The sequence below is a fragment of the Strigops habroptila genome, chromosome 11 (genome assembly GCF_004027225.2).
Source record: "Strigops habroptila isolate Jane chromosome 11, bStrHab1.2.pri, whole genome shotgun sequence".
Lineage (NCBI taxonomy): Eukaryota > Metazoa > Chordata > Aves > Psittaciformes > Psittacidae > Strigops > Strigops habroptila.
This window is the reverse complement of record NC_046360.1, coordinates 11607876-11633156: the sequence shown is the minus strand read 5'-3', so window position 1 is coordinate 11633156 and position 25281 is coordinate 11607876. Positions and strand designations below refer to the sequence as shown.

Genomic DNA, 25281 nt, shown 5'->3' with positions numbered 1-25281 from the left:
GGCTCCAGGGGAAGGGACCAGCACAGTTCTCTTTTGTAAGCTTAGTGCAAAACCCGCGTGGGCTTTGGTGGGCCCACGCCTGGCCTGGGCCCCTCAGCTCTCAGGAGCACCTTTCCCCTGCTGACAGTGGCTGTGCAGGCAGCTCTGTCACACCTACCAGCCTGCCTGCGCCACATGGCAAGCACATAGACCTGCTCAGGACAGACATCCTTACTATGCTAGCATTTACTTCCAGCTGCATTCGTTCTATTTTATTTATTTCTTCCCTCAAAGGGGACATTTGCAAGCTGCAGACAGCAGAGAAACATAGTTCAGGGGCGTCACAGAGTGCCAAGCAGGCACGATGCTCCTCTGCGGGACCACCCAAGCCAATTTATCCCTCAGAATTGTGTGATTTACCTTCCTTGCTCACTAAAAAGCCTCACAGCAGCAAGCAAGGCTGAGCGTGCATCCAGGTGGGGAGCTAGACCTGTCCCCACTCTTGTCATCCCTCCTCCATCTCATAGCACGTTTCACACCCATTTCAGTCGTGTCCCTGCGTGAGCTCCCCTTGAGCATCAGCTGCCACTAACAACCCTCTCCTCTCACTCTGCTGCAGGATGACATGCACAGGGTCATTGACCAGCAGCTGATGGACAAACACCCGAAGGAATGGAGCCAGCTTGCTTATTCCTTCTCCAGTGGCTCCGGCGCAAAGCGGAGTGCCAGGCCCTCCCCCGTGTTCAGGCCGGAGCAGCAGGGGGACGAGCCCACTGCGGCAGAAGGGAACCGTCTCTTTTCCTTTTTCAAGAAAAATTAAGTTGAAAAAGAGAAACCTCTCCAACGATTCCTGCTTCCAGATGGGGAGTGGGGCAGCTGCCCAGCTTGCTGCTGGACCCAACTCTGATCCACCAAGTAAAAAAGAAGGGGGCAAAGGAGTTAACCCTTGAGACTCTGCACTATTTACACCACACCTGGTCTGAACCAAATGTTTACATGAATTGGAGATTTGCAAATTGACAATGTGATACTAATAGAGAGAAACTTTAAGTGAAGTGATAAACTTCAGGGTATATTGTAGGCGCTTTGACACAGTCCAGTTTCTGCTGTGAAGAATAATCTGATTGTCTTAAAAGCATTCTCATGCTGGAGAAGGAAATAAGCAGCCCCAAGACAAAGCAGCACAGGGAATCAAGAACTGCTGTGGTAGCGGGCACAGGGGGAAGAAGAGGGCTGAATGCAAGAGGAGAGGGGAGTCACTTATACCACCCTCCAGTCCTGGCAGCTGTGAAACCCTTCATCCATTCCACCAAGACTGGAGTTGCTCTGGCCTCAGCATTCCCATGTTTTGACAAGTGTAGCTTTCTCCATGGTGGAAGTTGAGCCCTCACTGCATATCCTGTCATCTCCCCTGCAGCTCTGTGTAGCTGTTCCCCACCTCGCTGGGAATCCAGGCTCCTCACAGACCAGGGCAGTTCTAAGATTGCTGATGTCACTGTCTTCTCTAGCTCCCTCCTGGTACAGAGATGAGAGTTGCAGAGTCTGTAGCTACACAGAATGTTAAGGATTTCTTCCCAGACTGATTACTTACAATGGATTACAGACTGGATAAAAGTTGTGGATGTTCAGTTCTGGGGCACCTACTGTCCCTCCAATGGCCAAAGGTAGCTGTGGAGCTTCAGCAAGTCACACACCTTTCCCCAAAAGCCATGTATACCTCCCAGAGTAAGAAACCTGTTATTTTAACTGGATAGGCCCCAAAAAAGCCTAATTCACTGAAAGCCTACCCATAATGATATCAGTAGGTCTTTGATGCTGGGCTGGCAGTCTTGATCCTCAGAATGCATGCAGGCATCTCCCTTCACTCCCTCATGGCCAAGGGCCATGAGGGCACCTACAAAGCTCTGGAAAGCCTGCAGCTTCCTCTACGCCATGCAGTAACATTAGCTATGGCCTGACAAAAACGATGAGTATCTGTCCCTGCCTGTGGGTCATTTACTACTCAGTCCTTCGGTGAGCAGGTAGCCAAATCTCCTGTCGAAGGTGATCAGAGCCTGCTTTGCTGTCAGCATGACTTGTTCAACAAGAAGGAACGTAGTTTATTTGGTGTATGCATATAATGGTGCTGGAAATCCTGCAATACTTTAATAGGGACCTTCCCTATGCACTGGATGGGCACCTTACAGCTCTGCTCTGTAACATAATCTACCATCAGAAACCAGCAAGGACCGCCAGCCTAAGTTCAGAGACAACCTGCTGCAGCCACCCAGTTCTCACACACTCTCCCAGCTCACAATACTCACAGGCCTCAGTTTGTTTCCCTGTTGCTTTAAAGAGGCTGCCGCCTACACTGTCCCATAGGAGATAGAGCTCAGTACACATTCAGTTCTGCCCTGCTCAGCAACTTAGGTGCTAAAACACCATCCTACAGAGAGCTGCTATCTCTGCTCACTACTTACAGTAACAAGCTTTCTGCTAGAATGAGGTATCAAACACCTTCTTCTAAGAAGCAGGTAAGAGGTTGGTGGCTTGGGGGGTTTTTTTATTATTATTATTATTCAACTTTTCTATGGGATAGAACATTCATTATACCTCAGTACAAATATCCTTTCTGCCTACAAAGATTTGAGCATTCCTGTATTTCCTCGTTAGCATGAAACTACCACATTGGTATGAAATCATCTTGCACTAAGGTAGCTCCATGTTGCAAGGAGCCAAGTACTCTTTGGGACTGAAAATGATGGTAAAAAGCCGAGTGGTAAAACCCCTTTACTTGAAAGCAATGAAACTTGGATTGCAGATCCTGCTCCAGGAAAGACTTAATAAAGCACCACCAATACAGCTTGATGCTTACAGGAAAAGGAATCTGGAGTCTCACAAGCAGGGAAGGAAAATGAATCTTGGCTTCTCCTTGAGCAATGCTCAACTGTTGAGTATCTGCTTGTATCTCCTTGTGCAAGTGAGGGAAAGGGACTAGCACAGTGCCAAGCGTGCTTTCAAGGTGGCAAGTCCTCATCCTCCTGTCTTACCTATGTTGTAAGGCTTGGTAAGGCAGAGACAGGAGGCACACGCTCAGCATCTGCTGCTGTCAGGACTCTCTATGCCCATGTGCATTAACATAAGCTTTGATACCTGCAAAGTCAGGCGTGGGTTCCTGGATGCCAGCGATGCCTGTGAACAGTTGTCTTATACACTGCTTGATGCTCTGCTTATTGTGGGAGACCATTTTCTTTCTGCTGTCAGTTGTCATTTCCCAGGCCCAGCAGCTCTCTTCAGGCCACACGCCCAGCAGCCGTATGGGACTCTACCCCATGAGGATGTCCTATGTATGTATGCAATCCTAAGGCAAAGGCCTTATGTTATCCCATGAAGATGCAGTAATGAGATGAAGAAAGGTGCCTTCTGCTACATGTTTGCTGAAAGTGACTCATTCAGTTGCAGAGGTAGGCAATTGAAATGCACAGCGTATCTCTTCATTTAAGGAGGAACCTACCTTAATCCCACTGCGGTTTTATTTATTTAGTAACAGTGATGGAAGAGATTGTAAGAGGAAAGTCAGCATGTTCTAAGGTGCCAGTTGAGTATGGTTTCTTAAAACTAGCCACTTAACCCTGAAGACTTAGTTGCACTACTAAACCCAGAAATACAAGAGAATTGGGTTTAATGAACTGGACAACACACCAAAGGAGACCTCCTTGTGCTGAGCTGCTACTCAACAGGAACAGAAACTGCCTTAACATAGCAGCTAGGTTTTGTTGTTCTGTCTTCAAAAACTTCATCAGTGCAGTCCTTCACATTCTCATTTGTCATGTTGTGTTTTAACAAGGTCCTGACTTTCACTTTGAGCTGTCACTGAAACATTCATCTACATCCTGTCACAGCCAGGAGCACGGAATCATCCTTGCAAGTGTTGGGTTAGAAGACATGCCACTTGTGATACTTGATACTTCCAGGACACATGTGGCATAAAGGAAACATCAGCCCCACTGAATGAGATGGAGGAAGCACATCAATCCAGCAGGTACTCAGGATCCCAAAGTAGATTAAGGAGTGGGATCAGCAGCTCTAAATACAACCCTCAGCCTTGCTTTTGAGATAATTGTTAATAAAACAGTAGTGCTGCACAGTCACTGTTCAAATACTGCACAGAGATGCTGCTGAGATTAAGGTTACAAAGAGCTTTCCCACTGTGAAGTAACAGGTTGACTGTTTGGGCAAATGTTTATGACAGTGGCCCAAGGGAAAAGGGATCCATCTTCCTTTAGTAAACTCTGCAAGGGAAGCAACTGTACACAAGAAACAAGTAAGTGTAGATGAAAGGCAAGTCACTAGCACTTTATCTTAATACAAACTTAGATCAGCAACTTGCCCTTGAGATGAAAACAGATCAATTAATGACAACAGAGTAATTTTGCACAGAGAAGCAAGAAGGGAGGTTACAGGCAGTGCTGCATACACAAGGACTTGATAGCTGTAAGCACTCGTCCTACTTAGAATGGTGAATTCCAGCTATGCCTTTTACACCAGGCAAACTCTCTACTCCCCACTCGACTATAAAAAGCAAGATTGTTTTAACCAAAAAGCCAAGAAAGGAAGTGTCTGGGTGCTGCAGCAACGATTCCCTTCGATTGAGAGGGAAGAAGCACACAGCAGGGACAAGCAGAAAGAATGTATCTATAGATATGTACATAAACCACAGTGCTGTAATTTTTGTATGTAGCAGTAATGTAAATACATGTATGGTTTTTATAAGATACATATTATAAAAATCTATAAAGGCATATTTTTAGTAAAAACAATGCTCTACTTCTTTTGTAAATAGTTCTCTTCCGAATAAAACTGATCATTTATACGATACCGTCTCAGCTCTCGAGTCACTGCTTATCCTCCCTAGCTGCAGAACAAGCTCGCTTTCTGAACTGTCATCTTAACACCCTACAGCATCTTCAGTTCAGCAGCAGCTCAGGAAATTCAGTCACGAGAAGCATTTGCTTGTGTTTAGAAGAGAACAGTCCTGTAGAAAAAACATTTCAAACATTTACATCTCCTGCCACACAGGAAAATAGAAAGGTGAGCTTGTAAATCTTCTCCACATTCCAGCCATTTGTACCATTTACTAGCCTTTATACAAAGGGATATTCAGACTTTTAATGGGTTTAGCCATGAAACACAGATGGACGATGAAACACCTCCAGCTTGCACCAGCTGCAGTTCAGACCATCTATACCTCCTCCTCAGGATCCCCCTCTACACACTCATACCAGAACAGCACGGGCAGAAGAAAAGGCACCTTCCACAGCACATCTCCATCACGCTTCTCCAGGAAGGAAGGACTTGCCTTCAAGAGCCTGCTTGCACACCAAGGGTGGGCAGGGGTAAGCAAATGCTAAAAGGGCAGTGAGCACAGCAATGGCTGCATGGTTCCTACACAGAAACACGTTAATTCCCTGGGAAACAAGGACAGACTCCATCAAATCAACCTGGGGTCAGACCCCTGCTGCCTTTGAAAGCAGAAGCTTTCAAAGCTCACTCAACACATCTTGTTGAACAGAAAGACAAAAGATTATAGCAAAATCATGAGCATCTCACACTGAAATAAGTTTACCAGTTCCAGCTTACTGTTTCATTCACATCTCAAACTAGAACAGCAACTAAACATCTGAAAGCATTAATTGTGGATGTGCCGATACACCCCTCCCAGGTAAAAAACCCTCTACACACAAGCCAAAGAGCTCACCCCTCGCTTGCCACCCTGCACCTCCACATGCTGGACAGCAGAGGAAACAGAGCCTCGAAAAAGATTTGGCAGCTTGTAACCTTTATTTTTAGTTTTTTAAAATTATTTAAAAAGCATAATTAGAAACTTTCCTTACAGAAATAATCCTAGCAAACCAGTTAGACATTCCATTGCTCAACATTTAGGAAACTTCACATCAGCACCACTAGAGACACAGTCCCCACCCCTTCCAAGTGAATCCTCAGTGGCGAGAGCAGAGGTAACTGCTCCTCTACAGCCAGCTCGAGGGAAGATGAAAACCAAATAAATCCCACTTTAAGCCAGGAAGTTGGACACCTGGATTGGCAAAGTTCAAAGCGTGGCCACACAGACCTGGACTCAAAGAGGACCAATCTTTCCATATAAGAGAACACTCCAGGCTTGGGTGCACCATTTCCTCATTTTATTGCATCATTTCCAGTAAATTCAGACATATTCTTTATTTCTGCCTATATGAAGTTACTCCCTCCTAGATCTGCACACACGCTACCACGAGTCCCAGAGTAATGCAGCTGGGCCCTTTAATCTGAAAGGGGTAACCATAACAGGACAGCTTCACCTCAAGAGGAAGGCCTTGAGGACTGACCCAGCTCCTCCCTTGGGTACACACCACATCCGATGCCAGAGAGCAGACAGGATGGACCGGTGTAACTGCAGCCACCACCTTCCACAGCCGCCCAAGTCTTACCATTATCAGAGCTCACACAAGCAATACATCCTAGCTCGTTCTTTTTCTTGGGTTACCAACAAAAGATATGTGAAGAAAAGAGATGGGTGAAGGCAGCTGGATACATACTCCCAGCACCTGAACTGATTAAAACCCCCATGTGTTACACATTCATTGTTTGCATTTTTAAAAAGTCTTTAAAGTGATTGATTGTGATGTGATTGTATGATCAGGGCTCTTACCACAACCCGTAAAATCTAAAACAATGCAGGCAAAGTAAGTGACTTAAAATTTAGCCTCTCCTGGGGAAGGGGGAAGAAAGGAGGGAAGTGGGCTGATTCAAAGCTCATGGACACTGGTGAATCATACCCTACCAAACCAAGGCCAGCGATTCCATAGGGCCACTTACTGACAAACTGAGCACGTCCACCTTCAAAGGCCTTAAAGGAAGTCATACCCTCCATGTCTTTTAGTGATTTTCGGAAAAAAAACCTTCTTTTATTATTATTTAGGCTATTATTCAGGTGCTGAGCATGTACTTTGAGCCCAGACGTTTGATATTTTAGTTACACGCACACACACTCTCCACCTTGAACTACATCTACTCAGGCTGATGAACTGAGCCCTTGTTTTCCCAGAAAGGCCAACAAGGGCCAGGAAAACGTTGCTGAGCATAGGGAGACCAGTTCGTTTCCAAGGGTGATCCTCCACCACCACATAACCCAAGCAAGCTTTCCATTTCCTTACATTTAAACAGCAGTCCTCCTTTCTGACAGAAGAATCCTGGGAATGATCCTGCAGCAGCTTTCATATTCAGACATAAATCCAGAACAGCTGGATTTATTTTCATGCCTCTTCTCTCTCAAAAACAAAAGCTTTGCCACCAAAATTCACGTTCCAGTCCAGATCGCCTATTTGTGGACAGGGCAATGAGGAGATGTTTGGGGTTTTTCGGCAGAATCACATGGGTTTTGTTGTTCTCAAAAGAAATGGACCCTCACTTAGACCCTAGCAAACCAGAAGCAGAGGTCAAAGAGTTAAACTTTGCTTTTAAAAATTAAAAAAAAAAAAAAAAAAGTTTTATCCAAATAACTCCCACTTCTGCAGGTGGGAAAATAGGTCAGTTTGTTTTTCAGTATCTTGATATAAACTAAAGGAGAGCACAGGTACAGCTGGGCTGCAGCACAAGAAGGTGAAACCCAAGGACCCAGCCCCAAATCTGGATCATGGCAAACTGAAATTCAAGGCCCCAGCAGCAGCACCAGCTGCCAGCCCAGGGGCTGGTGAAGTGAAACCCCAGGCTCCAGCAGCAACACCTGCAATCCTGGTACCTAGAAAAACAAAGCCTGAGCCCCAGTAAAAGCCTGGAACTCCGGGTGAAGCCACAGGCCCCAGGGGCACCAGTCGCCAGCCTGGAGCCCAGCAGAAAGGAAGCCAGAGGCCCCAGGAAGCAGCTGCTGCCAGCCTGGAGCCAACTCGAATTAAGAACTTTGTACTATTTCTTTAAAAAGATGAACTCTGCAGTCCATGATTGGTTGACATTAAGAAGGCAGAAGCCAAAGCGACAACAGGGAGGCGAGGCTGGTTAAAGCAATATACATTATATACAAACTCTTGGGTTAATTAGTCCACTTGGTAGGCAACGTCCTTCTTGTCTACAAGGCGCACTGGAATGAGCAGGGGAGGAGAGGGGGGCAAGATTCCATCCGATACCTTCTTGGCACTGCAGTGGTAAGGTGCCAGCGCCTCTTGATAGAAAACATGGAGAAAAAATAATCTTTAAATAACAGCACAAAACTGAGAAAGTCCTCCCAAAGCCTGCCCCAGTGGAATTGCCCGAGTCTAGCTGGAGGGGCTGATCTGTCTGAGAGCAGAGTCTCTGCAGCAGGGAAAGGGCATTAGCAGCACCGCTTCTTCCTTTTACTGTTCTTCGTTAGCTTCACCACATCATTCTGTTGCTGCTGTTGCTGCTTTGCTAAGTTTTCTTTCTTTGCCCGCAGGACTAGCTCCGTAATGCAATTAAACATCTGCAAGAGAAAACAAGCAAGTTCAGATCAGCCAGGAACTCAGGCAAGTTTTGTGCGACGCTGTTGTTTTGAAGCAACTTTTCTAGGTATTTCATAATGGTTCAGAGATCTTCTCCAATCCACTATGGGCCAAGTGGAAATCCATTACCTGCTCCCAAGCTAAATCAGTAACACCTCTATCTCCTTTCCTAAATGAGTAAATAAAACCAGGTCAGTTTGGCAACTGAGGCTAGGAGTGAAGACTGGGCAGTCCCACCTCCTAGCAGCATTCTCCCTAGTGACAAGTCTTTCCTGAGGCCACATCTAATATGTTAGCATTGTAAAGCCAGTGAAAATGCAATGTGGGCTCCTTCATTTCACTTCCCCAACTCTTCCAAACACAGCTGGAAGTCTCTTTCACACATTACCTACTCACTTGCAACATGTACAAAGCATGTTCCTTCCTCAACGAGAAGAATGTAATTTTTATTTTTCTCCAAACCAATATCCCCACACAGTCTTATCTATATTCTTCTGCACATCATATTACCTCTTCCACATTAATATTTTCTTTGGCGCTGGTCTCAAACAATTGGATCTCCATCTGCCCAGCAAATTTATAGGCATCTTCTGTTTCTACCACTTTTCGCTCTGGGTCATCATTCTTATTCCCCACTAAAAAAGGAAAGGAAAAGGAACGAAGTCAGTTTGGTACTTCAGCAGCTCAGCCCACTGTAGAACATGTTGCAACTCTGATTAGAAACTCACCTAGTATCCGGCAGACATCATCACAGTTCTGATTAATTTCATGCAACCACCGTTTTACATTCACGAAAGATTCTGCACTTGTTACATCGTAGACAACAATGACCCCATGTGTTCCTCTGTAATACCTGTGGAGCAGGAGAAGACAACAAATGTTAACTCAAGCTGTGTATCACCTCAGCTCTTTCTCTTCCATTTAGCTTCTACAAGGTTCATAACAAATCCCCGAGTTACTGCAATCAAGTGCCCCCATTTTCTTTCCACTGGGAGTCATTTAATTCTTTTACAACACACTATTCCTCTAAACCTACAGAGTTCCCTCCTCGTTTAGTCTATACAAGTAGGTTTTGAAGTCCAAAGACTGCTGTTTACTTCCTTGTTCATGTTGTCAAGACCTTCAAAGATAAATACTGTCTTCCAGCTCCATGACCAAAAGGTAGCAGCGGTGCCCCCAGTACGTCCTCAGAACTGGCTGTGATGTGAACCTTCACATCGTACATGCCACATCAAGTTTTTGCAGTCATTCTGTTATCTGTGAAAGATCATTTACAGACTAAGGTTTCAGCAGATCTCCAAATATACCCAACCCTCAGTCACAGTTCTCTTGAGCTCTCAAAAAATTCCCTCTTATTGAGCGACTGTGTTCTGATCGCACCTTCCTACTCAACAGATCAACTCCATATGGGCATCCAATGCGCTCTGCTACCTTTAGCCATTAAAAATAAGCTTCATTTTGGTTTATTCCCATTAGTCTTGGGCAACCAGCACCTTTAAATGATGATGAACAATTATGACATGTAAGAAAAATAATCCGAATTCAAGCTCCAGCATTATCACCTGCATGAACCTACTAAAGGCAGACAGTATCTGCACCACAAGAATGCTACATAAAAAGAGCAAGCTCCACCTTCTCAGTTTCAGACACACGCTCAGGTATTTTCCCTATTGCAAATTAGGCAGCTTTGACCAAAAAAAAAGTAATTAAAACCACTGATAATGAGGTCTTCACCAGCATCCAGTGTTTTATACGTGGTGTAGCTTTATTCTTTCCCTTTCATGGCCTGAAAATCATGAAGATTTTTAAGAAAACAAATTCCAGAACTTGGCATACCAAAATCGAGGGTATTCCCTTAAATTGTGACAGCCTTTCTAGATCTTGATCTCTTACCACAAGCACCTCTTGCAGCACTCTTCCTTCCCCCGCACTTTAGAGATGTCCATTGTGACTACTCTGGTCCTCTTTGATAAATTATTCCAACTCAGCAAGGACACCTTTAAGCTTCAAAGCCTTCTAATCTAATCCAAATGTACTGCCTTTCAGATCTCAAATCTTCAGCTTGCTTCTGCTACCAATGCACTTGAGCCAGCCCCTCTCTCTTCCCCACCCTCCCCTCACCATCCCTTCGCTAGCAGAAGCCACTTGTCTGTATCAACCATCAAGACAGACTTCCACAGACAGACATACACCACACACAGAGTGCACTCATCTCCCCCACCCCTTTCCTCTCATCATCACTTCGCAGTGACAATCACTGGGTATCAAATACTCCTCTATCATATGATACGTACTCTATGGAAGTAGGAGAGCCTGCTCCTACTGCTCATCTGGGCACTTTCAGAAGACAGTCAAATAATTTTTCCATGCATGTTTTACCATTAATTTATGCTGTACATTCACTTCCCTTGGCAAGAACTAACTCAGATAAGAATTACTTATTCTCAGCCCATCAGAGATCCTGTACTTTCAAATATTCTTGTCATAGAATCACAGACTGGTTTGGGTTGGAAAGGACCCAAAGATCATCTAATTCCAACCCCCTGCCATGGGCAGGGACACCTTCCACTAGTTCGTTCACAATCAGTTCCTTTTAAGAGCTTTAAAACTTGTTACAGCATTGCATTTGTGCTTTGTTAAAAGCTCAACTCTATTCCATAACTTAGATCATTTAGAGGAAAAAATATTCCATAGCCTGAATCCACATGGTGCCAAGATAACCCATTTTCTCCTGCCACTAACAAGCACTGCACACCATTTTGGATGAAAAACTGTTTTGTGCAATAACATCAGAAAGGGAAAGCTCTCCAACCCTATCAACACACTAGATTTCTCTACATCTGAACAATAAACCAATTATCTTCAAACTCTCCCATATCACCTAGTAGTCTTTTAATTCAGCAACCCTCAGGCTGACCTACCACTTCCTCCCTAACACTGAGCATTACATTTGCAAAGACAACACTCAGCCTTTAGAGAAACGCAGTGGTACAGCTACACCTACGCAGAGCTGCTTCATTCTGCTGTGCGCACCATAAAACCATGCCTGGTATCCCAGTCATCCAAACCAGAGGACCCAACGGAGCATCCTGCTGCTCCTACCTTGCCCACGCACCTAGATTTTCTTCTAAGCAAAGCATATGATGTCGGGGAGTAGAACAACATTCACCGTGTACATACAGATCCCACTCCTGACATGTCGTCAGCACAGTCGTCGCTTGCTTCTCGGGATGAGGACTGTGGGCTGGACCATGCAGCACAGACCACTATGGCATTCAGAACTCTGCAGGAGCTGGGAGCTCCTGCCACAAAGCACTAATACTGCCAACCATCTCATCAGAAATAACCTCCTTTGTGCAAGACAGCAACCCCTGACTCCTGCTGAGTTCCTATCAGCACACACCGCTTCTATTTTTGGAAGGGAAAATTGTCTGGCACATCGGTCTAGAAAGGTTGCCAACCCCTCATCTATACTAAAATGTCATTTTCTCAATTGGCTGGCATTATCTTTCGGCAGCCCAAGAGATAAGACCATGACTACTTTTTATTCTTTGACTCTCAAGCCCCAAAATACACATTTTTCTTAAGAAGCTACTCATGCTATTTTCTATCACTTGTTAGATACAGCCTTGTGTCCTAGATAACATTTTAGGCTTAACAAGTACACCAAAGATTCTCCAACCCCAAGTGCAGGACAGTATTAGAAAACAAAGTCTTGTCTATCCTACCCCATACTTCCAATTTCAGAATGATGCAGTGCAGAATTGCTTTTATAACAAGTTGTAGGCTTTGGCAAGTAGAGAACAGATGGGGCTTTTGGCATTCAGGGAGGAGTAGGTGTAAATTTTGTGCTTTTGGCAACCAAGAGGTAGTTGAGGCTTTGACACTAGGGAAAGCATGCCTTATCTTCATTTTAGGGAAGATGGAGACCACAAAAATGAGAGCAAAAGAGAAACTAAGTTCTCAGTCCCAACCTCCCAACCCTTTCCCTCCCCCCCAAAAACCCCTCAGAAGCTACAGAACAGTTATTCTTGTTTAGAGTGAATATGAAAGCATCCCACTGAGATGGAAGACAACCAAACCTGACCTTTATATGCCCTTGGATGCTTGGTAGTAGCCAACTATCTTCCATATGGTTGGAAAAGTTACCTAGATCTAAAGGGTTTACATTTAGCTTTGGTGTGGAAAATGCTTAAGAATGCTAACATTTAAATGGAAATAAACACCTGAGTTGTTTGTTCTACCTATAGTTATATTTAAAGAAACTTAAAGACATAAGCTTACTGCCTTTGAAACATTACCCACTAATACAGCAGACTTGATACAGAAAATCTCCAGAACCAGATAACCAAGCTCATCATCATGTCCTTCAGCCATTTGTTCTCCCTCACATCTCTGAGGAGTACCTTTCCAAGCAGAAGAGAACATTCTGCCACTCAACGTGGTACTTCCTACTACCAGATATCAATAAGAAAGTTCTCAGATTTCCTCTAGTAAATGCTTCCCCAGATTAGCATCTGGAGTTATAATAACTAGTTTCATGAAGCATGACGGTAGGTAAGTCAGAGCATTATTGAGCCAGAGCATTACTGACTGCATCAGTTCAGTAGGGTCCATACATTTCTTTTATGGAAAAATGAACATAACCGGTCAACGTGAAAGATAGGTCACTCCTTTAAGGCAGTAGCTTTGCCAGAATTTAGCTACTTTGTGGTATACATGGTTCCTTGGTTTTCATTCATCTAGAATTCCAACCAATCCTACAGACTTCTAATATGTTTTCATACTGATCCTTTTTTCCAGGTTTCTGGAAGCACATCTGTTGTCACAGGCCAGTTGACTGGTCTTTCAACCCTCATACCTGCTGTAAAAGACACAGCAATTCAATAATTGCAAACAGCTTATCCCTCTCTTGGACATACCATTGCACACAAACACATGGCAGAAGGCCCCTCTGCTATCACTATTCACCCTGTGCCAGCATCTGACAACTATTATGTAAAGCCTGTATCACAAAACCACAGACCTGAATCAGGACAAAGCAGTCCTACAAGAGCAAAACAAGTACAGGAACTGGTTGTTCATGCATCTGAAGTATTCCTGCTAACACATCTGAGTCCTGCCATGCCACATCTCTGGTGATTTTAAATGAAATTCAGAGTCTGGATGACATTTCATGACAACCAAATTCACACAACTTGGCCTCTCTTCCCACTAGGCACCAGCTATCCCAGTATTTCCACATTTAATAGACAGTAAAAAACAGCTGCTGTCTTTTAGATTTCCCAATCTGAAATTCTGATCTAGTTTAGTTTTCTTGAATTTGTACAGAATACTTCAGATCAACTTGATTTCTGTTCCTGTACAGTTTTATTCTGGTTTTCAGCTTCTGTAGCAGCAGTCAAGTAAAATCAAAATAGAACAACCTTAACGTTTCCCAATTTTCCACTATTAACTCCTACCACCTCTCCCATTTTGCAATTCTAGGTCTATACAGCAGTACTTCCAACCTATTACTATTATTACCAGATGGGCTCTAATTCCAGGTTTGCTTGCCAGGCTTGGCTCAACATCAATCTGAAATCTACCTTTAACTGTAAAGGCACTTCCTGGCCTACAGTAATACTGTAGGAACACCTTTTTATATTCTTTACCTCAATCTAAACCTCAATCTAGTCAAGGACTAGACAAAGACTATCACACTGTTGACAGCACACTCATACTCCACCCATGATTTGGTAGCCAAGCCCTTTTGTAAGTACTAGCATGGTAACTTGATTTGTCACTCAGTTTGGGATAAGCAAATCAGTTACAGTGCTACTTTGCCAATGAAGAAAAGGTAGAACCATTTCTAATATCCAGACACTGTTATCTCCTGGTTTTATAGGTGATATGTTTAGGTCCAGAGCACCTCCTGAAAAGTATCAGTGAATGCTAGACAGTCACAGATAGCTAGCTGAGCTAGCAGCAAGAGGAGCCCTCACAACACTGTAACCAGCATTCCCAAAGCGTTTTCCTCAACATTTTAAATGCACTCTGACATAGGAACTTCTTTGCTTAAAGTTGCACAAAGTTCAAATCCTGACCACAGAAGATTCTGTAACCACTTTACCAGAATTAAGGCAGGAAAACTGAGGCCTTCACTTCCCCATGAGTAAAATATGCCTCACTTTGTTAAAAAGCTATGCAAAAGAAAGCAGTAGCAGAGTTCAAACGGGTCATGGCACAAACACCCTCAAACCAGTTCAGCTCACCTATTTTAAATGTTAATCAAAGAATTAAACAAAACACTACTCAAATTCTAATCTGTGGCTATTCCCGTTCACCTCCATTCCCAGTATTCCCTGTTCCATGCTGGATACCGTGGCTTTCTAAACCAGCTGGCATCAGCCCCATGAACCAACGCTCATTAATGCAGCTCGGAGTCACGTCAGGGAATCTGAAAACAGGAAGGCCATGTGCTGACTCAGCAGTAATTGGGGCACTCTGTGACTAGCCCGTGCACACAGCTGATGGGGGCCACAGCGCTGCACTGCTGCCTCCCCCTCACCACTTCCTGCCCCAAGCTGCCTGCAGCGCCGAAACAAGAAGTGATGTCACACACAGGAACCCTACAAGAGGCAACCAAGGTTTTTCAAGCCAAACACTTAAGAAACAATGGAAGCAATCCAGTAATATCCGTATAGAAGCGCAGAGGAAAGGGGCGGTGCACACACCAGGTTCAATTTTGCCAGTTCTAGCTGGTCAGATGTAACAACCAATCTCATGATTTTTATGCCTAAATTAACCAATGTATCAGCTGAAAACAATCCTCCTCTCAAATAAGAACCAAAAGAGAAGTCAGTCATGAAAGACCCAGTGAAACACTCAGATCTTTCAAGAAGAATTATTATTGTTAATAAAGGAAACAAAAGTTCCATTTCCAAGTGTATTTCTTCCTCTTCCCCTAGTGCCACGGTGAGCAGTCCCACCTTTAATGCAATCAGTTTACAAACACACTTTATTCTCAGTTCCCACGGCTGCAGCTCTGGGTGTGGTTTCTCCAGGAACAGGAAAAGCTGTGCACATGCTGTTCAAAAGGACAATGAGAATGAAACTGAACTCGAACCAAGGAAAAGGTTAACTTCATGTGGGCATCTATTTCAACAGAACTCCACACAAAGACAACCACTAAAATGCATCTGTCCTGACAGAAAACTAAATATTGGAAATCCCATTAGAATCATAGAATAGTTAGGGTTAGAAAGGACCTTAAGATCATCTATTCTTCAATCTCAAAGCTATTCATTAGTTATACAACACTGACAGAGGGTTTGCACTCCGTACTTGTGCAATATGTTCAATCAGAGGATGACCTTCTTGGACAGGCTTCAGAGACAAATTTTCTACTATATACAGAACAGTGAAATAACTCTAGTTCTACTATTTGGAAACTAACAGCAGAGGAATAAGACAAAGCCATCATGGTAGTGCATAGAAGAATGAGGAAATCTGAAACCCCAGTTTCAAACCTAGCCACATCATCACCACCACTATTGGTTCTAAAACAGCTGAGAAAAGTCCCACTGTGCAGACCACAAAGCTGTCATTAACTAATCAACTGCAACATTAAATATCTGAACTGTAACTCTAAACTGCAAGATCCATGCATAAAGCTACATACCACAAAGCCCAGTTATACTCACGTTGATGTGATAGTCCGGAAGCGCTCTTGTCCAGCTGTGTCCCAGATCTGTAGCTTCACCTTCTCACCATTGATCTCAACTGTCCGGATTTTAAAATCCACTCCAATTGTGGTAATGTAGCTGCCTGAAGGGAAAGCATGGCTAAGTGAGAACTTAACTCTTGTTTATTTTGGATGTCCCAAAGCACACTTCAGAATGCTATTTGGCAGTAGCTCTCACACTGGACAGCAGAACAAGGTTCCCCCTTATCTGCTTATCATTGAAAATGCTCTATCAGGTCATGCTCTGTATATTTTTATCTGCAGCCAATAGCTGCAACTTCTCCCACGTCACTCTTACAGTTTAAAACTCAGTGTTAAAAAATAAAATGATTCTTCTATTGCATTGGTGGTCACGAGTAAGCACCCAAATATCTCCAGAAATGGACAGTAACTATGCAAGTATTCCACTTGTGAAAGTTGAGACAAAAGATTTCTTTAACTGCTTCTACAATCATTGATTTTGAATAGAGTCTGTTCTAAGAGTTTCCTCCCAGTAAGTTAGTTATGTCACAAATGTAAGTTGTTTAGCCACAATATTCAATCAATCTAAATCCCCAATGGCCAATAGGAATTCTGCACAGAATACAGCATAAGCTAAAAAAAACGAAGCTATTTCTGGAAACATGTCAGTATTTAAATCCTGTAGGACTTGCAGTTGCAAGTGAAGATCAGACAGGATGGCTTGTATAGGCTTATACCAGGGAAACAAAGTTAGAAACACCATGTATTCCTAGTCCAGCTATCAGTGGGTAAATGCGGAACACTCCTTGCCAGCCAGCAGCACTGGAGCAGACCTTGACCATCTCACTTAACCGAAGTAAACAAAACACTCACCTGAGAACGTATTATCTGCAAAACGCAACAGCAAACTGCTCTTGCCCACACCTACAACAAACAAACACAGCAAGATCTTTGAATACAGTCATCTTGGGTGTCAGGTAGGACAAAACAGAATTTTACCCATTTACTGCATTTTAACTCTAACTAGGCTATCTTCTCAGCAGATAATTCAGTACCATCCACCTTGACTACTCATCTCAGTACTCTCCCTGAAGGTTTGATCAAGCACACTGCAGTCACTCCAAGGCTCGGTATGTGTCTTGTAGCAGTATGGGAGGAGTTGTGTCCCCACCTTCCTCCAGCCCTCAGCAAACTCTCAAACGGTAGCTTTTGAACTATGGTCGCTTCTAAGAGGCCATAAAAGAATGATAACTAAAAGCAAGTTTACAATCAGTAGGCTTACATTTGCTAAGGAAGATCCAAACCCAAGTATGTCCTGCTAATTAACAAGCACTCAGAACATTGCTCTAAACTACTCTATTGAATTCCACTTGCACATCATGCTTAACACCACTGCCTACCTCCCATTCATCATGCCGTGCTGAACAGCAGTGGAATTTGGACTACTTTGACAACCAGACTAGGGTTTCATACTACAAAGCTTATGTTATCATGGCCACAGTTTAACAGGAGCCTAAACCAAACAGAGGAGTTGGGAACCATTGTTCTGCATTGCCATCCAACACAGGCTTGTTCCACATCTAATAGGAAGGACACATACCTTTCTGAAGTTGTACCTTTTGACAAAGTGTTCCACGAAACATTTCTCTAAGTGCTTTGAGTAGCACTTCATCCAGGTTTTCCTGAAAAGATTGTTTGCACCCTGATCACACCCTGTTGCAGGGAAGCATTTTTCACAGTGCTTCAGAAAAGAACCATAAGGAACTCATTCCTGCACACCCAACCAAGAGGAATCTGGGTATCAGAATGCCTCAAAGTTGTTATCTCTGCATACAACATCTCTACTGTTAATGTCTCTTCCTCTCCCTTCCCCCCAAAAAAGAAGTCTGCTATGGCATGAAAACAAAATTCAACTTCACCAGAGTAATTATCTATTAAATCTTTTCAGGTAATAGTTGTTTAAGCTAATTATTTTGATGACGTATAGCCTGCAGACTTTTCTTAACAGAAGACCTATGCAAAGACTAGTTCTCAGCTGCTGGCATCTGAAGATAGCTACCAGGAAAGAAAAAACAAACATCAAACCCAAAACATCTGCATGATTCCAGTAAGACAGGTCTCATTTGCAATGAGTTCAAACCATCAGGCATCTGGAGAGGCCATGCCCATTTCTCATTGAGTATTTCAGTATCTTTTTAAATATCTTTAAAAAAAGAAAGAATGCTACTAAAAAATACCAAGTTACAGCCTGCACACACTCTGAGCTCAAAACCAGCAGCAGAGCAGTTCCTGAACTTTCACAGAGCACTGGCTATTTAACAAGAGCTAAACCTCTGCAAAACACCAGCCAGCTAAGGAAAAAGAATTTAAACAAAAAAAAGGTTTCAGCAAGTACTATGCTTCTTGGTCAAGCAGGATAACAGGACTGGCCTCCAGCTTAGCAAAAAGAAAGTAGATGCTGGAACCCACAGACTTGTCAGACCACACCACCTTCTTAAAACGTCAGCCAGCCTCCGGCTACGCTGCAGAGCTGCATGGGCTGCACATGACCACTGCTTTGTCAGACTGTCCATTGCTGCAGACAACCTCTGGTCTACACTGCTCTCAGGACCCAGGCACCTAGAGAAGAGAAACCTCCTCAACTCAGGAAGTTCTACATGCTCCCGATGACAAGGATCTCACTAAACAAACACTGCCTCTGATCCACACTGTTCACGCATAGAGAAGCCACACTCTTCGTGACCCTCCACCTCCTACACAGAGTTATTTGAAGATCTGAAAAGAGAAGGCTAGCCGGGCCTTTTTGCTTGTTGAAGACAGCAGAATGAAACAAAACAACACAAAAGGCCTATTGACTTTGCACAATCAAAATTAAAAGCAAATTTCTGTGCCACACCGGTTTCTAAAACCTCTATCTTACTGAATGGTAGAGTGAATTAAAGCAGTGCACTGAAAGCACAGATCATCTGTATTATTTTTAAATCTATGATTTGGCACAACCTAGATCACCAGCAGCTTTTCAAGACGACCTGTTCTAAAAGCACACAAACCTACTACCCTCCTGACATATTTACATACAAGGGAAAGCAGATGAGACAGAATCTTCTTATCGAGCATCAGTCCACTTCCTATTGCAGGGAATAAACATCAATAAACAAAGCAAGTAAACTGCTTTGTGGAAGCAGGGACAAAGCCTTCCTGTTGGGGTTAGCAAATACAAAAACAAAAAAGAAAAATCAATACTCAAACTGCATAGTGAGATTTAATTACAACAACAGAGAACCACAGGCAATCTGACAGTTCTCACTTCTTTCCTCTCACTGGAAACACTGTAGGCTCTTTGCTCAAGAAAACTCAGCTAAGAAATGTCATTTTAATTGTTTAAAATGAGAAGTCCTCCTCAGAGTTTTCACCATCCTGTTTATCTTGCCTGAACAGTTTTGAAACTCATCAGCAAGCAGCAGAGTTACTGCTCTACTCAGAATGCAGCGCTTGGCTTTAACAACCCATAAGCTCCCAAAAGCGCATAGAGTTTTAAGCTGCGGCCCTTCTCCCTCTTTAGACCCCTTCATGCAGACAGAGTTTAGTATAGAATAAAATATTTTTACATACAGCTAAAGCTTCTGGAGGTGACAAGTGCCAAGATCATGCAACATTACACTTTCACCCCAGAGCCATGCCTCGCTGCATGCCGGGACCTGCCACCTTATGGACCACACCTCTATTATAAGAAGAGGGTGGATGCCATCTTCTCCAGTTTATGGAAATTAAACTCTAAACTGTTGGAGCGTTACCAACACTGAACCAGACTGAAGGCAGGAATCTTCCCAGTCCCAATTCTTATGTACCTAGACTAAAGCACCAGACACAGGCTGAGCTCACACACTACCCCTGCAGAAGTTTCTGAAACTGCTGCATGGGTGAATTGCCAAAAATCTATAACTATCCTTTACCCATAACTGGTTTAGGCATTTGCATGCTACACTAGAACTAGAAATACACAAAGCTACTGGCTCTAGAAGGATTTATTATAAATAAAAACCCTGACAAACTCTAGAACTGAGACTTCACATTGAAACACCGAAAGAGCCATGAGGAATAATTAAGATAATAAAGAGTATTAAAACGTAGTAGTTGCCACACTGGAAACAATGGTCCCTAGGGCTGAGGAGCAGCCAGCCCTTCCCATCGATGCCTTGAACCGCCTGTCACAAGGGAAGGGAATTCCCTCCTCAGCCCAGCAAGAGATTAGCGGGCACCCTCAAAACGTGCGGCTGGCGAAGGCTGCTGCAAGCACCCGCGCCGGTGCTGCCCTTCCTCGTACGTGCCTAATCTTCCTTTTCCTAACCCTAACCGAGCTATTTACCATAATATCCTGTGGCAGCCAGTTCCGCAGGTTCATCAGATAACGCCTTACGAAGCCCAAGCAAACGCGCCCTCTCATTCAAAGCCCGGGGGGGGGGGGAAGCTCCGGCGACCCGCCCGGGCAAAGCCCAGCGCCACCGACAGCACAACACAGCCCCGCCACCGGAGAACCGGCCGCAATGGCTTCGCGGGTGCCCCGGGATGACGCCGCCCTCCCCGCACCGCCCGGCCCCGCCGCCGCCCTCAGGCCCCTCACAGAGGCGAGGGGCGGCCAACCCCGCCAGCGGCCTACCCCCGCCCCCGGGCCGCGCCGCGCTCACCGCTGTCGCCGATGATGAGCAGCTTGAAGAGGTGATCGTAGTCCCGGGCCATGGCCGGGGCGGCGGGAGCGGCCGCGGGCGGCGGGAGCGAGCGGGGCAGGGGGTGGGGGGCCGGGGGGGGGGCCGGCTGGCGCGGGCCGGATCCACTTCCCGCACAAACAGCCGGAACTGACAGCGCTGCCCCGCGCCTGCGCCGCGCCGACCGGGGCCGCCAGCTGCGCCGGCACGCGGCCGCGCCTGCGCCGAGCCCCCGCGGAACGCGCCTGCGCGGGAAGGGCGGTGGCGGCTCCACCCTGCTCACAGGCGCGGCGGCCATGATGGAGCCGTGAGGTACTTGCGTGAGGCGGGCAGACGTGGAAGGACGGGAGCATCAGAGGCGTGAGGGAGTCCCGGCGCGTTCAGGCACCGCCAGCCCCGCTCCTCGGCAGGCGCAGGGATACACTGCGTTGGCTGGAGACGTGTTTAGCTTCTTGAACAAAATACCTGTGTACCAAAGCATGAAGTCGCACAGCTACAAGGGCAGTCACCATCAGAGCCCACCCTGCAGGTGAGGAAGCGCATATGAAGTGCCCAGCGGTGTCATGGAGGACTGGCGGTGCGGGGCAGTCTGGATTCCTAGAGGTTTTAATCCAGAAGTGAGGCTGTGTATGGCTCAGAAAGGCCTTAACATCGCACACGGCAGCTGTGCCTGCACCAAACACAGTCCAAGTTCACAGTTTCAGACATCATTCTTGTCAGTTGTCTAACACAAACAGCCCGAGTTACACAGATACTACACAAACTGCAAGATTATGATCACTTATAAGGTCATCTCCACTTCTAGGTGCACACAGGGTACAATAAAAGTGCTGGTTTTCGATTACTTTTCTACAAAAATATTTGTTCTTACTGGTATTTGAACACCTGAGATCAAACAATGCAGTGTTTCCATGTAGAATATGTAAATGACTTTTTCCTTTCCCGGTTATTAAGGCTTGTTGGTAAATATGTAAAAACACAATAACAAAAGGCAGCGTGCTAGCTATTGCATCTATCTTAAAAGTAATCTTAGTTTAGCACAGATTCAAGCCAAAATATTTACATGATTAGTTGAGCTAAGTTGATTTAAACTTTTAACATAAGTTTACAATTTATTGACGTATTTCATTAATATTCATCTACTTTGAGGATCTTTTTCATAGGATGCAAGCCCAAGTAAAAGATTGAAAACGGTGGAACATCACCACTGCAAACCCTGTCAGTGACAGTGTGGATGTTCACACACCAGAACAGATTGTCCAAGGGAAGTGAAGGAGTCCCACCAGCCGGGACAGTGCCCCAGGCAACCTGCTTTACTTGACTGGGCTTTGAGCACAGGGGTTGGACTAGCTGGAAGGCAGAAGTGCCTTCCAGCCACAGCTGTGAACAGTTTTTAGCAGTATTCTTTTTCCCTTAATGTTTATTTAAAAGCTGTAGACTGGATTTATACAATAGGGTTTGGGTAAGAGGAATAAGAATATATTTTAAGGCACTTGTCTCTAGCCAATTCTAATTTCCTATTTCTTTTGCATAGGATATTGCGGTATGATTCCACAGTTATATTTGTCCAATTTGTATGGAATTCATATGGAAACAAACCAACCCAGTATGGCTAAAATAGCACGTCTGGGTTGAAGATTAAATTTTTTAGCACATACTATTGCATCTTCTAAATAGTTCTGATCAGCAATATGGCTAATGTCAGTGGTTTTAATTATAAACCCTCCCTTAATCTCAACCTTCAAAGAAGTATTCTAGCCTCCAGAGCTCACCCCTGTCAAGTCCCACACATCCTGAAATCCACTTAGATGACCTCCATCTCACACACACTCTGCAACTCACACGTTCTGGACACCACATCCTGTAGCTCGTTCTGTGTTATCCTCAAATGCATGATGTAGCTGAGGAGCAGGAGAAGGGCTGGAGTGTAACAGATGAAAATGTGTGTTATTTAACAGACTTGGGCTCACAGAAAGCCTGCTAGAAAAGGGTTTGCAGCTAGCCTGAACCCAGCCCAGTGCTACACCAACCCAGTAGAGCACTGGGGCTGCCCATCACGTCACCCAGTGTGCCCCGAGCATCAAGGTGACTGAGGATGCTGTGTAGCTGTGGGGAGATCCCTTAAACCCAGCATACAAGCCACCAGCTTAAATCTCAAATGACAATGACTCCTATTATCTTTATTTTTAAGCTCATGAAACCTCATCATGTGAGAAGCATGAGACACCATGATGTTACCTAATAAAATGGACAGTATCTTTTTATTATTACTATAATTATTATTTTATTATTACTATAATTATTATTTTATTACTGTGATTTACCTAAAAAAATATTAATATTTTATGCTTTCACATCTGTCTCCATTGAAATTTTTAGCATGTTGTAGGTTTAAACATCTCTTATAAATTATTTTTTGATCTTGAAATACACACGGTTCAGCTGTCACTCAGAGGCAGTTGCTTGACAGTTCAAACATGTTATTACAGTCAGTTGTGGGGAAAAATTATCTTTTAGTGACAACTGGTATTTTTAAGACATTCAAAATGAGAAAAAAATTAATTCTTTAGTCTCCAAGTTGGCACAATCAATTTATCAGATCTCATGTTCTGGTGAAAATTATGGGTATTTTCTCTCTGAGGTATTGTATTATAATGTATAAATAGTTTAGCAAAAAGTAGCTATCAAAATCCAAATTCGGTGTTTCACTGTAATTGAAAGATTAGCATATTCTCAATAAGTGCAAGCGAGCTCCTACCTTTTACTCCTCCCTCTCAGAAACAAACTAAACTCAGTGCAGAAACGCAGCTGCTCTTGGGAAAGATAAACGAGTTTTTCCCCCTTGCTACTATATAAGGTGAAAATACAAGTATCAAAATACCCATAATAGCAAAAGATCTCATTGGCTAAAATTAACAAGTTAATAAAATGGTTTCTATTTAACTGTAATTTTCTTTCACATATTTATGTGGAGCATCAGTTAGAATCTGAGATAAAACAGGTAAGCCAAGGGGCCCATGAAGGGGAGCCCAAACAGCCATTCTTAACATGAACTTGCAATTTTTATTTCCTTCCTGTGTGAAATGATGAAGTGAGTGATTCCAATACAACCATGGAGCTTTTTGCCACCTATGTAGTAGTTTTTTAATGGCGTAAAACGTTGTACAAACGTGTACTTTGTGTACATGTTTCAGTGCACACAAGTTTTTGCATTGCATGGTTTAAGTGCGGTTCCTGTTATCCCAAAACATACCTTATTCGTTATAGGTGAAACTAATTCCAGTGCTCTGAGACTGCCAAATCCTTAAGAGTGTTTCAGTCTTCACTTTTTGATTATTACCAATTCAGTGCAAAATACATAGTTTTAAGGTGGTTTAAGCTCTGCAAGTATTTTGGAAGGCAAAAATCAGAATTAAAACCCACTTCAGAATGCAGATAAATGTTATGAAATTAGCAGAATACAATTTTGGGAGTATTACAGTTTTGTATAAATAGTCACCTGCATAAGTACAAGATTGGAAGTAAATAGCTGAAGAGCAACTTTGTAGCTTGGCTTCATAGCTGATCACAACCTAAACACAACAACACTGTGCTGTGTTGAGATAGACAACTGTGTGTTAGATAGGGCTTGCAAAGTAATATTCTCCCCTAGAAGAGCTGGTCCAGCAATGGACACCACGAGGCAAATATGAATCAGAATGGAATGAACATGGAGAAAATGTGAAAAATCAATGAGAAAAGACTTAAAAAATCTAAACTTGTTTCATCCAAGGTTAAGAACACTGAAGTTGCATGCAGTTGTTGCAAAAATGAGCTGGTTTCAACGACTGTGGGACAACGACATGTCCATCACAAGCAGTGATGGATTCAAATAGCAGCAAGGAAGATTTTTAGACACAAGGTAAGCTCTGACAGTCTGAAAAGTTGGTGTAATGAAATGGCCTGGAAAGGTTACGGAATCTCCATCACACAATGGTATAAAAACCACTTATATGGAAATCAGTTCAGTTAAAGCTGAGTCTGTCTTAGATAAGGGGTAAAATAGCTGATTTTCCCAAGTCTCTTCCAGCAGTATTCGACTGACTCCTACAGCAAATCTCTGTTGCCAGGAGCCTACACCACAGGCTTGAGAGCTGTCGTAACATGAAGAATGATCTGACAGGTTCTTGTACTTTTGACCTGTTCAAAGCACAGCGCTCCCAAATACCAACTCGAGATTGTATCATACTGAGCATGAGTACAGTAAAGATAAAATGTTCTGTTTGCTGCTACAATGGGCAAATTGCTTCTGACAGAATGTGTGTTCCCATGTGGTTACATTCTAGGCTTTGAAATGTTATGATGTGTAGTATTGTTTTTTCCCTTCATCATGCTTTAAGCCATCCAGAATAACATGCCAGGAAGATTCCCCCCAACACACACA

At 43.9% G+C, this 25281-nt stretch overlaps 2 protein-coding genes across 3 annotated transcripts in view; one reads left to right on the top strand and one right to left on the bottom strand.

Moving 5' to 3' along the window:
* Positions 1-4835, top strand: part of BICDL1 (BICD family like cargo adaptor 1) — a 48485-nt gene extending 43650 nt beyond the window's left edge. For both annotated transcript variants that reach the window (XM_030502074.1, XM_030502073.1), the window contains one exon: positions 599-4835. In XM_030502074.1, the coding sequence (XP_030357934.1) occupies positions 599-799 (201 nt within the window). In that variant the 3' untranslated portion in view covers positions 800-4835. The remainder of the gene's footprint in view (positions 1-598) is intronic.
* A 945-nt stretch (positions 4836-5780) lies between these two features.
* On the bottom strand, positions 5781-21078 carry RAB35 (RAB35, member RAS oncogene family). Its single transcript, XM_030502076.1, has 6 exons — positions 20841-21078; positions 17029-17079; positions 16154-16277; positions 9197-9321; positions 8979-9103; positions 5781-8449 (listed from the first exon to the last, which is right to left on the bottom strand). The coding sequence occupies exons 1-6, from the start codon at positions 20890-20892 to the stop codon at positions 8321-8323; spliced, it is 606 nt and encodes a 201-aa protein (XP_030357936.1). The 5' UTR covers positions 20893-21078; the 3' UTR covers positions 5781-8320.
* Positions 21079-25281: the final 4203 nt, after the last annotated feature.

What these genes read in the sequence shown, in the direction of transcription:
- RAB35 (XM_030502076.1), bottom strand. Translation starts at nt 20,892, where the DNA reads ATGGCCCGGGACTACGATCACCTCTTCAAGCTGCTCATCATCGGCGAC. An exon ending in TGCAGATAATACGTTCTCAG is followed by an intron (nt 16,278 to 17,028) that starts GTGAGTGTTTTG and finishes CTTTCCCTTCAG; the next exon opens with GCAGCTACATTACCACAATT. An exon ending in AAAATATTAATGTGGAAGAG is followed by an intron (nt 8,450 to 8,978) that starts GTAATATGATGT and finishes TTTCTCTTGCAG; the next exon opens with ATGTTTAATTGCATTACGGA.